The following is a 16,342-nucleotide window of genomic DNA, read 5'->3' as shown; positions in this document are numbered from 1 at the left end:
AAGGAGTGCGTTGGGTGAGTGCACGTTGGGGGGAGTGCGTTGGGGGGAGCGCGTTGGGGGGAGTGCGTTGGGTGAGTGCGCGTTGGGGGGAGCGCGTTGGGGGGAGCGCGTTGGGTGAGCACGTTGGGGGGAGCGCGTTGGGGGGAGTGCGTTGGGGGGGTGTTTACACTATCCACACTCCCCCCAACGTCCTCCTCTGGGAACTAATTGTCGGGTGTCTGTGGGGCTGCTGGGAGGGGTTGTTGGGGTCTTGGGGGTGCTGGGGGTGTGGGGATGTTGGGGGTGGGGAGGTGTTGGGGGGATGTTGGGAGTCTTGGGGGTGGGGAGTGTTGGGGGTGGGGGGGTGTTGGGGCTGTTGGAGATGTTGGGGGTTGGGGTGCTGTGGGTGGGGCAGAATTTGCCTCCCAGGAGTAGAATGGGGTGGGTGGATAGCCGAGTGGGTTCTCCGTCTGGTCGACTCCACATGTGTACCGGGGTCGGTTAGGGGTCGGTGTGTGTACCGGGGTCGGTGCGCGTACCGGGGTCGGTGCGCGTACCGGGGTCGGTGCGCGTACCGGGGTCGGTGCGCGTACCGGGGTCGGTGCGCGTACCGGGGTCGGGGTGCGTGCCGGGGTCGGGGTGCGTGCCGGGGTCGGGGTGCGTGCCGGGGTCGGGGTGCGTGCCGGGGTCGGGGTGCGTGCCGGGGTCGGGGTGCGTGCCGGGGTCGGGGTGCGTACCGGGGTCGGGGTGCGTACCGGGTCCGCGGGCAGTTTGGCGTGAGCAGGGACGAGGATCGCTGCTATCACTGTTGTGTCTGTTCCAGGGGAACGCGGTTAGCGAGGAAATATCTGCAGCGACTGAGGTGGAATCGCAAAGTGACGGTAACACCCCCCCCCCCCCTTTACTGAGCGGTTTGGTCAGCATGATGATGTCACAATCAGCATGATGATGTCACAATCAGCATGATGATGTCACAATCAGCATGATGATGTCACAATCAGCATGATGATGTCACAATCTTTTAAAGAGGCGCAAACATTAAATTGTAAATAAATCCAAATCAAAAAGACATTTATCCGATCGATTGGTCGTTTATTCCGAGTATTGATGAGGTTCCGGCAGGGAGGGGATCTTGTGAGTTGGATCCAGTAGCCAATGATTGATTGAGATACTGCACATGTGACCTTTGCACCTGGCATCATTGGCCAATCATGTGTCAGCAGACCAGGATGGCCCCAAAACAATGTGGTCAACCTCCCCCCCCCCCCCCCCCCCTCCTCCCCCCCCCCCCCCCCCCCCTCCTCCCCCTCCCCTCCGGACCCTCACCCTCCCCGCCCTTCGTCCCCTCTTCTCCCCGCCCTCCGACCCCTCCCTCCCCTCCCCCGCCCTCCGACCCCTCCTCCCCCTCCCCCTCCCCTCCCCTCTGACCCCGACCCCTCCCTCTCCTCCCCCGCCCTCCGACCCCTCCCCCTCCCCTCCCCTCCCCACCCTCCGCCCCCTCACCCTCCCCTCCCCCGCCCTCCGACCCCTCACCCTCCCCTCCCCCACCCTCCGGCCCCTCACCGTCCCTCCCGTGCCCTCCGACCCCTCACCCTCCCCTCCCCCGCCCTCCGACCCCTCACCCTCCCTCCCCCGCCCTCCGACCCCTCACCCTCCCCTCCCCCACCCTCCGGCCCCTCACCGTCCCCTCCCGTGCCCTCCGACCCCTCAACCTCCCCTCCCCTCCGACCACTCACCTACCTCCCCTCCCCGATCCTCCCCCATCCTCCGGCCCCTCCCCTCCGACCCCTCACCCTCCCCTCCGACCCCTCACCCTCCCCTCCGACCCCTCACCCTCCCCTCCGACCCCTCACCCTCCCCTCCGACCCCTCACCCTCCCCTCCGACCCCTCACCCTCCCGTCCTCCGGCCCCTCAACCTCCCCTCTCCCGCCCTCCGACCCCTCATCCTCCCCTCCCCACCCCCGCCCTGCGGCTCCTCATCTCTCCTCCCCATCCTATGGCCCCTCCTCCGCCCCCTCCCCCTCCTGTCCTCCAGCCCCTCACCCTCACACTCCCCTCCGGCCCTCACACTCCCCTCCGGCCCCTCCCCCTCCCTCTCCTGCCTTCCGCACCTCCCCCTCCCCTCCCCCATCCTCCAGACCCTCCCCCTCACCCTCCCCTCCCCTCCGGCCCCTCACCCTCCCGCCCTCCGGCCCCTCACACTCCACTCCCCCTCCCCCCGGCCCCTCACCCTCCCCCCGGCCCCTCACCCTCCCCCCCCTCCCCCCGCCCTCCGCCCCTCCCCCTCTGGCCCCTCACCCTCCCCTCCCCCCTCCAGGCCCTCCCCCTCCTGCCCTCACCCTCCCCTCCTCTCCCCGCCCCCTCACCCTCCCCCCGCCCTCCGGCCCCTCCCCTCCCCCACCCTCCTGCCCCTCAAACTCCCCTCCCCCCGCCCTCCTGCCCTCGCACTCCCCTCCTCCACCCTCCGGCCCCTCGTCATCCTCCCCCCACCCTCCGGACCCTCGTCCTCCCCTCCCACCACCCTCCGGCCACCTCCCCTTCCTGCCCCTCCACTCCCCTCCCCCTCCCTCCCCATCCTCCTGCCCTCCCCATCCTCCTGCCCCAACTCCGGCCCTTCACCCTCCCCTCCCCCATCCTCCTGCCAATCCCCTCCAGCCCTGACCCTCCACTCCCCTCCTCTCCTCTTCCCCCTCCCTACCTCCTGCCCAGGGTCTCAGCAGCTCCCCCTTGCCCCGATCACAATCGCTGTGCCCCGATCACAATCGCTGTGCCAATGAATGGGTCAAGGAGACTGGGGCACGCCTGATGCCCAGTCTCTGGCCCGAGAGCTCTCACTGGGCACGGGGGAGAACATTGGGGGGCACAGAAGCTTCACATTTTCCTGTCTTGTTTCACACAAGGAGGTGGTGTCTGGAGAGATTGACATTGATGGTTCTGTCAGTGGAGATTTTCTGGGGGGAGGAGTGTTTCTGGGGAGTGCGGGTTGGACTTGCCAGAGGAGAGGGTGGGTTTTGTTGATGTTGACAATGGGGGTGGGTATTTTCCTGGTGTTTGCTGAGCGGATGTCAGTTGAGGATGACGTCAGTCAGTGGCCCTCTGTGAGTTTGAGGCCTAGTCTGTGGCTGTGGATCAGAGCAGCAAGCGGACCTGATTCGATCTGACCCCTGATAAACGGGGCTGTTTGAGATGCTCGCTCGGAAAGCAGAATGCAATGTCCATTCTCACCACTGCAAACCTCATATTATTTGGGTTTTACTTCAATTTGATGGGTTGGTTCATTTTGAGATTTCTTCACTGCTTGCCCTCCTTGTTCGATTTCTGCCCCGATACAGGATGGTGGCTGGCAGCTGTCACATCCGTCTGTGACAATAATAATCAGCAGACCGGCCTGATGCGATTGGATAATGACCCCTGTCCAGAGGATGCTGTGCCTGGTGAGTGGCGACTGGACATCGACATCACACCGACCGGGAAAGAACATTCCCCCACCTGGTAACAACGTCAACTACACACCACTCACGTCACCAACCTAACCCCAATACAGGCCGGTACTAACCCAATACAGGCCGGTACTAACCCCAATACAGGCCGGTACGAACCCCAATACAGGCCGATACTAACCCCAATACAGGCCGATACTAACCCCAATACAGGCCGATACTAACCCCAATACAGGCCGATACTAACCCCAATACAGGCCGATACTAACCCTAATACAGGCCGATACTAACCCCAACACAGGCCGTACTAACCCCAATACAGGCCGATACTAACCCCAATACAGGCCGATACTAACCCCAATACAGGCCGATACTAACCCTAATACAGGCCGATACTAACCCCAACACAGGCCGGTACTAACCCCAATACAGGCCGATACTAACCCCAACACAGGCCGGTACTAACCCCAATACAGGCCGATACTAACCCCAATACAGGCCGGTACTAACCCCAGTACAGGCCGGTACTAACCCCAATACAGGCCGGTACTGACCCCAATACAGGCCGGTACTGACCCCAATACAGGCCGGTACTGACCCCAATACAGGCCGGTACTGACCCCAATACAGGCCGGTACTGACCCCAATACAGGCCGGTACTAACCCCAATACAGGCCGGTACTAATCCCAATACAGGCCGGTACTGACCCCAATACAGGCCGGTACTGACCCCAATACAGGCCGGTACTAACCCCAATACAGACCGGTACTAACCCCAATACAGACCGGTACTAACCCCAATACAGGCCGGTACTAATCCCAATACAGACCGGTACTAAACCCCAATACAGACCGGTACTAACCCCAATACAGGCCGGAACTAATCCCAATACAGACCGGTACTGACCCCAATACAGGCCGGTACTGACCCCAATACAGGCCGGTACTAATCCCAATACAGACCGGTACTAACCCCAATACAGGCCGGTACTAACCCCAATACAGGCCGTTACTAACCGCAACACAGACCGGTACTAACCCCAATACAGGCCGATACTAACCCCAATACAGGCCGGTACTGACCCCAATACAGGCCGGTACTAATCCCAATACAGGCCGGTACTGACCCCAATACAGGCCGGTACTAACCCCCAATACAGACCGGTACTAACCCCAATCCAGGCCGGTACTAATCCCAATACAGACCGGTACTAACCCTAATACAGGCCGATACTAACCCCAACACAGGCCGGTACTGACCCCAATACAGGCCGGTACTAACCGCAACACAGGCCGTACTGACCCCCAATACAGGCCGGTACTAACCGCAACACAGGGCCGGTGCTAACCCCAATACAGGCCGGTAACTAACCCTAATACAGGCAGATACTAACCCCAACACAGGCCGGTACTGACCCCAATACAGGCCGGTACTGACCCCAATACAGGCCGGCACTGACCCCAATACAGGCCGGTACTAACCCCAATACAGACCGGTACTAACCCCAATACAGGCCGGTACTAACCGCAACACAGGCCGGTGCTAACCCCAATACAGGCAGATACTAACTCCAACACAGGCCGGTACTGACCCCAATACAGGCCGGTACTAACCCCAATACAGGCCGGCACTGACCCCAATACAGGCCGGTACTGACCCCAATACAGGCCGGTACTAACCCCAATACAGGCCGGTACGAACCCCAACACAGGCCGGTGCTAACCCAATACAGGCCGGTACTAACCCCAATACAGGCCGGTACAAACCCCAATACAGGCCGGTACTAACCCCAATACAGGCCGGTACAAACCCCAATACAGACCGGTACTAACCCCAACACAGGCCGGTACTGACCCAATACAGGCCGGTACTAGCCCCAATACAGGCCGGTACTAACCCCAATACAGGCCGGTACTAACCCCAATACAGGCCGATACTAACCCCAATACAGGCCGGTACTAATCCCAATACAGACCGGTACAAACACCAGTACAGACCGGTACTAACCCCAATACAGGCCGGTACTAACCCCAATACAGACCGGTACTAACCCCAATACAGGCCGGTACTAACCCCAATACAGGCCGGTACTAACCCCAATACAGACCGGTACTAACCCCAATACAGGCCGGTACTGACCCCAATACAGGCCGGTACTAACACCAATACAAACCGGTACTAACACCAATACAGGCCGGTACTAACCCCAATACAGACCGGTACTAACACCAATACAGACCGGTACTAACACCAATACAGACCGTACTAACCCCAATACAGGCCGGTACTAACCCCAATACAGGCCGGTACTAACACCAATACAGGCGGTACTAACCCCAATACAGGCCGGTACTAACCCCAATACAGGCCGATACTAACCCCAATACAGGCCGGTACTAATCCCAATACAGACCGGTACAAACACCAGTACAGACCGGTACTAACCCCAATACAGACCGGTACTAACCCCAATACAGACCGGTACTAACACCAATACAGGCCGGTACTAACCCCAATACAGACCGGTACTAACCCCAATACAGGCCGGTACTAACCCCAATACAGACCGGTACTAACCCCAATACAGACCGGTACTAACCCCAATACAGGCCGGTACTGACCCCAATACAGGCCGGTACTAACACCAATACAGGCCGGTACTAACACCAATACAGGCCGGTACTAACCCCAATACAGACCGGTACTAACACCAATACAGACCGGTACTAACACCAATACAGACCGGTACTAACACCAATACAGGCCGGTACTAACCCCAATACAGGCCGGTACTAACACCAATACAGGCCGGTACTAACCCCAATACAGGCCGGTACTAACACCAATACAGGCCGGTACTAACCCCAATACAGGCCGGTACTAACCCCAATACAGACCGGTACTAACCCCAATACAGGCCGGTACTAACACCAATACAGGCCGGTACTAACCCCAATACAGGCCGGTACTAACCCCAATACAGACCGGTACTAACCCCAATACAGGCCGGTACTAACCCCAATACAGGCCGGTACTAACCCCAATACAGGCCGGTACTAACCCCAATACAGGCCGGTACTAACCCCAATACAGACCGGTACTAACACCAATACAGGCCGGTACTAACCCCAATACAGGCCGGTACTAACACCAATACAGGCCGGTACTAACACCAATACAGACCGGTACTAACACCAATACAGGCCGGTACTGACCCCAATACAGACCGGTACTAACCCCAATACAGGCCGGTACTAATCCCAATACAGACCGGTACTAACCCCAATACAGGCCGGTACTAACACCAATACAGGCCGGTACTAACCCCAATACAGACCGGTACTGACCCCAATACAGACCGGTACTAACCCCAATACAGACCGGTACTGACCCCAATACAGACCGGTACTAACACCAATACAGACCGGTACTGACCCCAATACAGACCGGTACTAACACCAATACAGACCGGTACTGACCCCAATACAGACCGGTACTAACACCAATACAGACCGGTACTAACACCAATACAGACCGGTACTAACCCCAATACAGACCGGTACTGACCCCAATACAGACCGGTACTGACCCCAATACAGACCGGTACTAACCCCAATACAGGCCGGTACTAATCCCAATACAGACCGGTACTAACCCCAATACAGACCGGTACTGACCCCAATACAGACCGGTACTAACCCCAATACAGACCGGTACTAACCCCAATACAGGCCGGTACTAACCCCAATACAGGCCGGTACTAACCCCAATACAGGCCGGTACTAACACCAATACAGGCCGGTACTAACCCCAATACAGGCCGGTACAAACACCAATACAGACCGGTACTAACACCAATACAGACCGGTACTAACCCCAATACAGGCCGGTACTAACCCCAATACAGGCCGGTACTAACCCCAATACAGGCCGGTACTAACCCCAATACAGGCCGGTACAAACACCAATACAGACCGGTACTAACCCCAATACAGGCCGGTACTAACCCCAATACAGGCCGGTACTAACCCCAATACAGGCCGGTACAAACACCAATACAGGCCGGTACTAACCCCAATACAGGCCGGTACAAACACCAATACAGACCGGTACTAACCCCAATACAGGCCGGTACTAACCCCAATACAGGCCGGTACTAACACCAATACAGACCGGTACTAACCCCAATACAGGCCGGTACTAACCCCAACACAGGCCGGTACTAACCCCAATACAGACCGGTACTAACCCCAATACAGGCCGGTACTAACCCCAGTACAGGCCGGTACTAACCCCAATACAGACCGGTACTAACCACAATACAGACCGGTACTAACCCCAATACAGGCCGGTACTAACCCCAATACAGACCGGTACTGACCCCAATACAGACCGGTACAACCCCAATACAGGCCGGTACGAACCCCAACACAGGCCGGTGCTAACCCCAATACAGGCCGGTACTAACCCCAATACAGGCCGGTACAAACCCCAATACAGGCCGGTACAAACCCCAATACAGGCCGGTACAAACCCCAATACAGACCGGTACTAACCCCAACACAGGCCGGTACTGACCCCAATACAGGCCGGTACTAGCCCCAATACAGGCCGGTACTAACCCCAATACAGGCCGGTACTAACCCCAATACAGGCCGATACTAACCCCAATACAGGCCGGTACTAATCCCAATACAGACCGGTACAAACACCAGTACAGACCGGTACTAACCCCAATACAGGCCGGTACTAACCCCAATACAGACCGGTACTAACCCCAATACAGGCCGGTACTAACCCCAATACAGGCCGGTACTAACCCCAATACAGACCGGTACTGACCCCAATACAGGCCGGTACTGACCCCAATACAGGCCGGTACTAACACCAATACAGGCCGGTACTAACACCAATACAGGCCGGTACTAACCCCAATACAGACCGGTACTAACACCAATACAGACCGGTACTAACACCAATACAGACCGGTACTAACCCCAATACAGGCCGGTACTAACCCCAATACAGGCCGGTACTAACACCAATACAGGCCGGTACTAACCCCAATACAGGCCGGTACTAACCCCAATACAGGCCGATACTAACCCCAATACAGGCCGGTACTAATCCCAATACAGACCGGTACAAACACCAGTACAGACCGGTACTAACCCCAATACAGACCGGTACTAACCCCAATACAGACCGGTACTAACACCAATACAGGCCGGTACTAACCCCAATACAGACCGGTACTAACCCCAATACAGGCCGGTACTAACCCCAATACAGGCCGGTACTAACCCCAATACAGACCGGTACTAACCCCAATACAGGCCGGTACTGACCCCAATACAGGCCGGTACTAACACCAATACAGGCCGGTACTAACACCAATACAGGCCGGTACTAACCCCAATACAGACCGGTACTAACACCAATACAGACCGGTACTAACACCAATACAGACCGGTACTAACACCAATACAGGCCGGTACTAACCCCAATACAGGCCGGTACTAACCCCAATACAGGCCGGTACTAACACCAATACAGGCCGGTACTAACCCCAATACAGGCCGGTACTAACCCCAATACAGACCGGTACTAACACCAATACAGGCCGGTACTAACCCCAATACAGACCGGTACTAACCCCAATACAGGCCGGTACTAACCCCAATACAGGCCGGTACTAACCCCAATACAGGCCGGTACTAACCCCAATACAGGCCGGTACTAACCCCAATACAGGCCGGTACTAACCCCAATACAGACCGGTACTAACACCAATACAGGCCGGTACTAACCCCAATACAGGCCGGTACTAACACCAATACAGGCCGGTACTAACACCAATACAGACCGGTACTAACACCAATACAGACCGGTACTAACCCCAATACAGACCGGTACTGACCCCAATACAGACCGGTACTGACCCCAATACAGACCGGTACTAACCCCAATACAGGCCGGTACTAATCCCAATACAGACCGGTACTAACCCCAATACAGACCGGTACTAACACCAATACAGGCCGGTACTAACACCAATACAGAGCGGTACTAACCCCAATACAGACCGGTACTGACCCCAATACAGACCGGTACTAACCCCAATACAGGCCGGTACTAATCCCAATACAGACCGGTACTAACCCCAATACAGGCCGGTACTAACACCAATACAGGCCGGTACTAACCCCAATACAGACCGGTACTGACCCCAATACAGACCGGTACTAACCCCAATACAGACCGGTACTGACCCCAATACAGACCGGTACTAACACCAATACAGACCGGTACTGACCCCAATACAGACCGGTACTAACACCAATACAGACCGGTACTGACCCCAATACAGACCGGTACTAACACCAATACAGACCGGTACTAACACCAATACAGACCGGTACTAACCCCAATACAGACCGGTACTGACCCCAATACAGACCGGTACTGACCCCAATACAGACCGGTACTAACCCCAATACAGGCCGGTACTAATCCCAATACAGACCGGTACTAACCCCAATACAGACCGGTACTGACCCCAATACAGACCGGTACTAACCCCAATACAGACCGGTACTAACCCCAATACAGGCCGGTACTAACCCCAATACAGGCCGGTACTAACCCCAATACAGACCGGTACTAACCCCAATACAGGCCGGTACTAACACCAATACAGGCCGGTACTAACCCCAATACAGGCCGGTACAAACACCAATACAGACCGGTACTAACACCAATACAGACCGGTACTAACCCCAATACAGGCCGGTACTAACCCCAATACAGGCCGGTACTAACCCCAATACAGGCCGGTACAAACACCAATACAGACCGGTACTAACCCCAATACAGGCCGGTACTAACCCCAATACAGGCCGGTACTAACCCCAATACAGGCCGGTACAAACACCAATACAGGCCGGTACTAACCCCAATACAGGCCGGTACAAACACCAATACAGACCGGTACTAACCCCAATACAGGCCGGTACTAACCCCAATACAGGCCGGTACTAACACCAATACAGACCGGTACTAACCCCAATACAGGCCGGTACTAACCCCAACACAGGCCGGTACTAACCCCAATACAGACCGGTACTAACCCCAATACAGGCCGGTACTAACCCCAGTACAGGCCGGTACTAACCCCAATACAGACCGGTACTAACCACAATACAGACCGGTACTAACCCCAATACAGGCCGGTACTAACCCCAATACAGACCGGTACTGACCCCAATACAGACCGGTACAACCCCCAGTACAGGCCGGTACTAACCCCAATACAGGCCGGTACTAACCCCAATACAGACCGGTACTAACACCAATACAGGCCGATACTAACCCCAATACAGGCCGGTACTAACCCCAATACAGGCCGGTACTAACCCCAATACAGGCCGGTACTAACCCCAGTACAGGCCGGTACTAACCCCAATACAGGCCGTTACTAACCCCAATACAGGCCGTTACTAACCCCAGTACAGGCCGGTACTAACCCCAATACAGGCCGGTACTAACCCCAATACAGACCGGTACTAACCCCAATACAGACCGGTACTAACCACAATACAGACCGGTACTAACCCCAGTACAGGCCGGTACTAACCCCAATACAGACCGGTACTAACCCCAATACAGACCGGTACTAACCACAATATAGGCCGGTACTAACCCCAATACAGGCCGGTACTAATCCCAATACAGGCCGGTACTAACACCAATACAGACCGGTACTAACCCTTCTCAATAAAGACCAATTCTAACCCTCACACTTTGACCCCAGTCACACTCTGACCCCAGTCACTCTCTGACCCCAGTCACTCTCTGACCCCAGTCACACTCTGACCCCAGTCACACTCTGACCCCAGTCACACTCTGAACTCAGTCACACTCTCACCTCATTCACTGACCTCAGTCACACTCTGACCTCTGTCACCGTGATCCCAGTCACACTCTGACCTCAGTCACACTCTGACCCCAGTCATGCTCTGACCCCAGTCATGCTCTGACCCCAGTCATGCTCTGACCCCAGTCATGCTCTGACCCCAGTCACATTCTGACCCCAGTCACACTCTGACCTCAGTCACACTCTGACCACTGTCACTCTCTGACCACTGTCACTCTGACCCCAGTTGCACTTTGACCTCTGTCACTCTGACCTCAGTCACACTCTGACCTCAGTCATTCAGACCTTGGTCACACTCTGGCCTCGGTCACACTCTGGCCTCGGTCACACTCTGGCCTCGGTCACACTCTGGCCTCGGTCACACTCTGACCTCATTAACACTTCGACCTCAGTCACAGTCTGACCTCAGTCATACTTTGACCTCAGTCACACTCTGACTTCAGTCACTCTGACCTCAGTCACAGTCTGACCTCAGTCACACTTTGACCTCAGTCACACTCTGACCCAGTCACACTTTGACCCCAGTCATTATCCCCAGTCACACTCTGACCTCAGTCACACTCTGACCTCAGTCACACTCTGACCTCAGTCACACTTTGACCTCAGTCATTGACCTCAGTCTCACTCTGACCTCAGTCTCACTCTGACCTCAGTCTCACTCTGACCTCAGTCTCACTTTGACCTCAGTCACACTCTGACCCAGTCACACTCTGACCTCAGTCATTGACCTCAGTCACACTCTGACCTCAGTCACTTTGACCTCAGTCACACTCTACCCTCAGTCACACTCTGGCCTCAGTCATTGACCTCAGTCACACTCTGACCTCAGTCACACTCTGGCCTCAGTCATTGACCTCAGTCACACTCTGACCTCAGTCACACTTTGACCTCAGTCACACTCTGGCCTCAGTCACACTCTGGCCTCAGTCATTGACCTCAGTCACACTCTGACCTCAGTCACACTCTGACCTCAGTCACGCTGACCTCAGTCACACTCTGACCTCAGTCATTGACCTCAGTCACACTCTGACCTCAGTCACACTCTGACCTCAGTCACACTCTGACGTCAGACACACTCTGACCTCAGTCACACTCTGATCTCAGTCATTGACCTCAGACACACTCTGACCTCAGACACACTCTGACCTCAGTCACACTCTGACCTCAGACACACTCTGACCTCAGTCACTCTCTGACCTCAGTCACACTCTGACCTCAGTCACACTCTGACCTCAGTCATTGACCTCAGTCACACTCTGACCTCAGTCACACTCTGACCTCAGTCACACTCTGACCTCAGTCATTGACCTCAGTCACACTCTGACCTCAGTCACTGACCTCAGTCACACTCTGACCTCAGTCACACTCTGACCTCAGCCACACTCTGACCTCAGTCATTGACCTCAGACACACTCTGACCTCAGTCATTGACCTCAGACACACTCTGACCTCAGTTATTGACCTCAGTCACACTCTGACCTCAGTCACACTCTGACCTCAGTCATTGACCTCAGTCATTGACCTCAGTCACACTCTGACCTCAGTCACACTCTGACCTCAGTCACACTCTGACCTCAGTCACACTCTGACCTCAGTCATTGACCTCAGACACACTCTGACCTCAGTCACACTCTGACCTCAGTCACACTCTGACCTCAGTCATTGACCTCAGACACACTCTGACCTCAGTCACACTCTGACCTCAGGCACACTCTGACCTCAGTCATTGATCAGTCACACTCTGACCTCAGTCACACTCTGACCTCAGTCACACTCTGACCTCAGTCACTCTGACCTCAGTCACACTCTGACCTCAGTCACACTCTGACCTCAGTCATTGACCTCAGTCACACTCTGACCTCAGTCACTCTGACCCCAGTCACACTCTGACCTCAGTCATTGACCTCAGTCACACTCTGACCTCAGTCATTGACCTCAGACACACTCTGACCTCAGTCATTGACCTCAGTCACACTCTGACCTCAGCCACACTCTGACCTCAGTCATTGACCTCAGACACACTCTGACCTCAGTCATTGACCTCAGTCACACTCTGACCTCAGTCACACTCTGACCTCAGTCACACTCTGACCTCAGTCACACTCTGACCTCAGTCATTGACCTCAGTCATTGACCTCAGTCACACTCTGACCTCAGTCACTCTGACCTCAGTCACACTCTGACCTCAGACATTGACCTCAGTCACACTCTGACGTCAGTCACTCTGACCTCAGTCACACTCTGACCTCAGTCATTGATCTCAGTCACACTCTGACCTCAGTCACACTCTGACCTCAGTCACACTCTGACCTCAGTCATTGACCTCAGTCACACTCTGACCTCAGTCACACTCTGACCTCAGTCACACTCTGACCTCAGTCATTGACCTCAGACACACTCTGACCTCAGTCACACTCTGACCTCAATCACATTCTGACCTCAGTCACACTCTGACGTCAGTCACTCTGACCTCAGACACACTCTGACCTCAGTCACACTCTGACCTCAGTCACACTCTGACCTCAGTCATTGACCTCAGTCACACTCTGACCTCAGTCACACTCTGACCTCAGTCACACTCTGACCTCAGTCATTGACCTCAGTCACACTCTGACCTCAGTCACACTCTGACCTCAGTCATTGTCCTCAGTCACACTCTGACCTCAGTCACACTCTGACCTCAGTCACGCTCTGACCTCAGTCATTGACCTCAGACACACTCTGACCTCAGGCACACTCTGACCTCAGTCATTGATCAGTCACACTCTGACCTCAGTCACTCTGACCTCAGTCACACTCTGACCTCAGTCACTCTCTGACCTCAGTCACACTCTGACCTCAGTCACTCTGACCTCAGACACACTCTGACCTCAGTCACACTCTGACCTCAGTCATTGACCTCAGACACACTCTGACCTCAGTCACTCTGACCTCAGTCACTCTGACCTCAGTCACACTCTGACGTCAGTCACTCTGACCTCAGTCATACTCTGACCTCAGACACACTCTGACCTCAGACACACTCTGACCTCAGTCATTGACCTCAGTCACACTCTGACCTCAGTCACACTCTGACCTCAGTCACACTCTGACCTCAGTAATTGACCTCAGTCATTGACCTCAGTCACACTCTGACGTCAGTCACTCTGACCTCAGTCACACTCTGACCTCAGTCACACTCTGACCTCAGTCACACTCTGACCTCAGTCATTGACCTCAGTCACATTCTGACCTCAGTCACACTCTGACCTCGGTCACACTCTGACCTCAGTAATTGACCTCAGTCATTGACCTCAGTCACACTCTGACCTCAGTCACACTCTGACCTCAGTCACACTCTGATCTCAGTCATTGACCTCAGACACACTCTGACCTCAGTCATTGACCTCAGTCACACTCTGACCTCAGTCATTGACCTCAGACACACTCTGACCTCAGTCACTCTGACCTCAGTCACACTCTGACCTCAGTCATTGACCTCAGACACACTCTGACCTCAGTCACACTCTGACCTCAGTCACACTCTGACCTCAGTCATTGACCTCAGACACACTCTGACCTCAGTCACACTCTGACCTCAGTCATTGACCTCAGACACACTCTGACCTCAGTCACACTCTGACCTCAGTCACACTCTGACCTCAGTCACACTCTGACCTCAGTCACACTCTGACCTCAGTCATTGACCTCAGTCACACTCTGACCTCAGTCACACTCTGACCTCAGTCACACTCTGACCTCAGTCATTGACCTCAGACACACTCTGACCTCAGTCACACTCTGACCTCAGTCATTGACCTCAGTCACACTCTGACCTCAGTCACACTCTGACCTCAGTCACACTCTGACCTCAGTCATTGACCTCAGACACACTCTGACCTCAGTCATTGACCTCAGTCACACTCTGACCTCAGTCACACTCTGACCTCAGTCACACTCTGACCTCAGTCATTGACCTCAGACACACTCTGACCTCAGTCACACTCTGACCTCTGTCACACTCTGACCTCAGTCATTGACCTCAGTCACACTCTGACCTCAGTCACACTCTGACCTCAGTCACACTCTGACCTCAGTCACACTCTGACCTCAGTCATTGACCTCAGTTAGTGTCCCTGCTGATTTTACCTGCAGGAAGTGCTGCCATCTCCAGCTCCTCCAAGACCGAGTTAGGGAACTGGAGCTGGAGTTGGATGAACTTCGGATCATTCGGGAGGCAGAGGGGGTCATAGATAGCAGCTTCAGGGAATTAGTTACACCAAAGATTGGAGATAGGTGGGTAACTGTAAGAGGGACTGGGAAAAAACAGTCAGTGCAGGGATCCCCTGCGGTCGTTCCCCTGAGAAACAAGTATACCGCTTTGGATACTTGTGGGGGGGACGACTTACCAGGGGTAAGCCATGGGGTACGGGCCTCTGGCACGGAGTCTGTCCCTGTTGCTCAGAAGGGAAGGGGGGAGAGGAGCAGAGCATTAGTAATTGGGGACTCTATAGTCAGGGGCACAGATAGGAGATTTTGTGGGAGCGTGAGAGACTCACGTTTGGTATGTTGCCTCCCAGGTGCAAGGGTACGTGATGTCTCGGATCGTGTTTTCCGGGTCCTTAAGGGGGAGGGGGAGCAGCCCCAAGTCATGGTCCACATTGGCACTAACGACATAGGTAGGAAAGGGGATAAGGATGTCAGGCAGGCTTTCAGGGAGCTAGGATGGAAGCTCAGAACTAGAACAAACAGAGTTGTTATCTCTGGGTTGTTGCCCGTGCCACGTGATAGTGAGATGAGGAATAGGGAGAGAGAGCAATTAAACACGTGGCTACAGGGATGGTGCAGGCGGGAGGGATTCAGATTTCTGGATAACTGGGGCTCTTTCTGGGGAAGGTGGGACCTCTACAGACAGGATGGTCTACATCTGAACCTGCGGGGCACAAATATCCTGGGGGGGGAGATTTGTTAGTGCTCTTTGGGGGGGTTTAAACTAATGCAGCAGG

At 55.1% G+C, this 16,342-nt stretch overlaps 1 protein-coding gene across 2 annotated transcripts in view; it reads left to right on the top strand.

Annotated features, from left to right (window-relative positions):
- rnf157 (ring finger protein 157) overlaps positions 1-16,342 on the top strand; it is a 127,692-nt gene that overhangs the window by 101,425 nt on the left and 9,925 nt on the right. Inside the window, exons 16-17 of one of the 2 annotated variants that reach the window (XM_072483894.1) lie at positions 803-860; positions 3,313-3,414. In XM_072483894.1, the coding sequence (XP_072339995.1) occupies positions 803-860; positions 3,313-3,414 (160 nt within the window). The remainder of the gene's footprint in view (positions 1-802; positions 861-3,312; positions 3,415-16,342) is intronic. The other variant, XM_072483895.1, reaches the window with a different exon arrangement.

This window comes from Scyliorhinus torazame, chromosome 18 (assembly GCF_047496885.1).
Source record: "Scyliorhinus torazame isolate Kashiwa2021f chromosome 18, sScyTor2.1, whole genome shotgun sequence".
Taxonomy (NCBI): Eukaryota; Metazoa; Chordata; class Chondrichthyes; order Carcharhiniformes; family Scyliorhinidae; genus Scyliorhinus; species Scyliorhinus torazame.
This window is presented reverse-complemented; position numbering and strand designations above follow the sequence as displayed.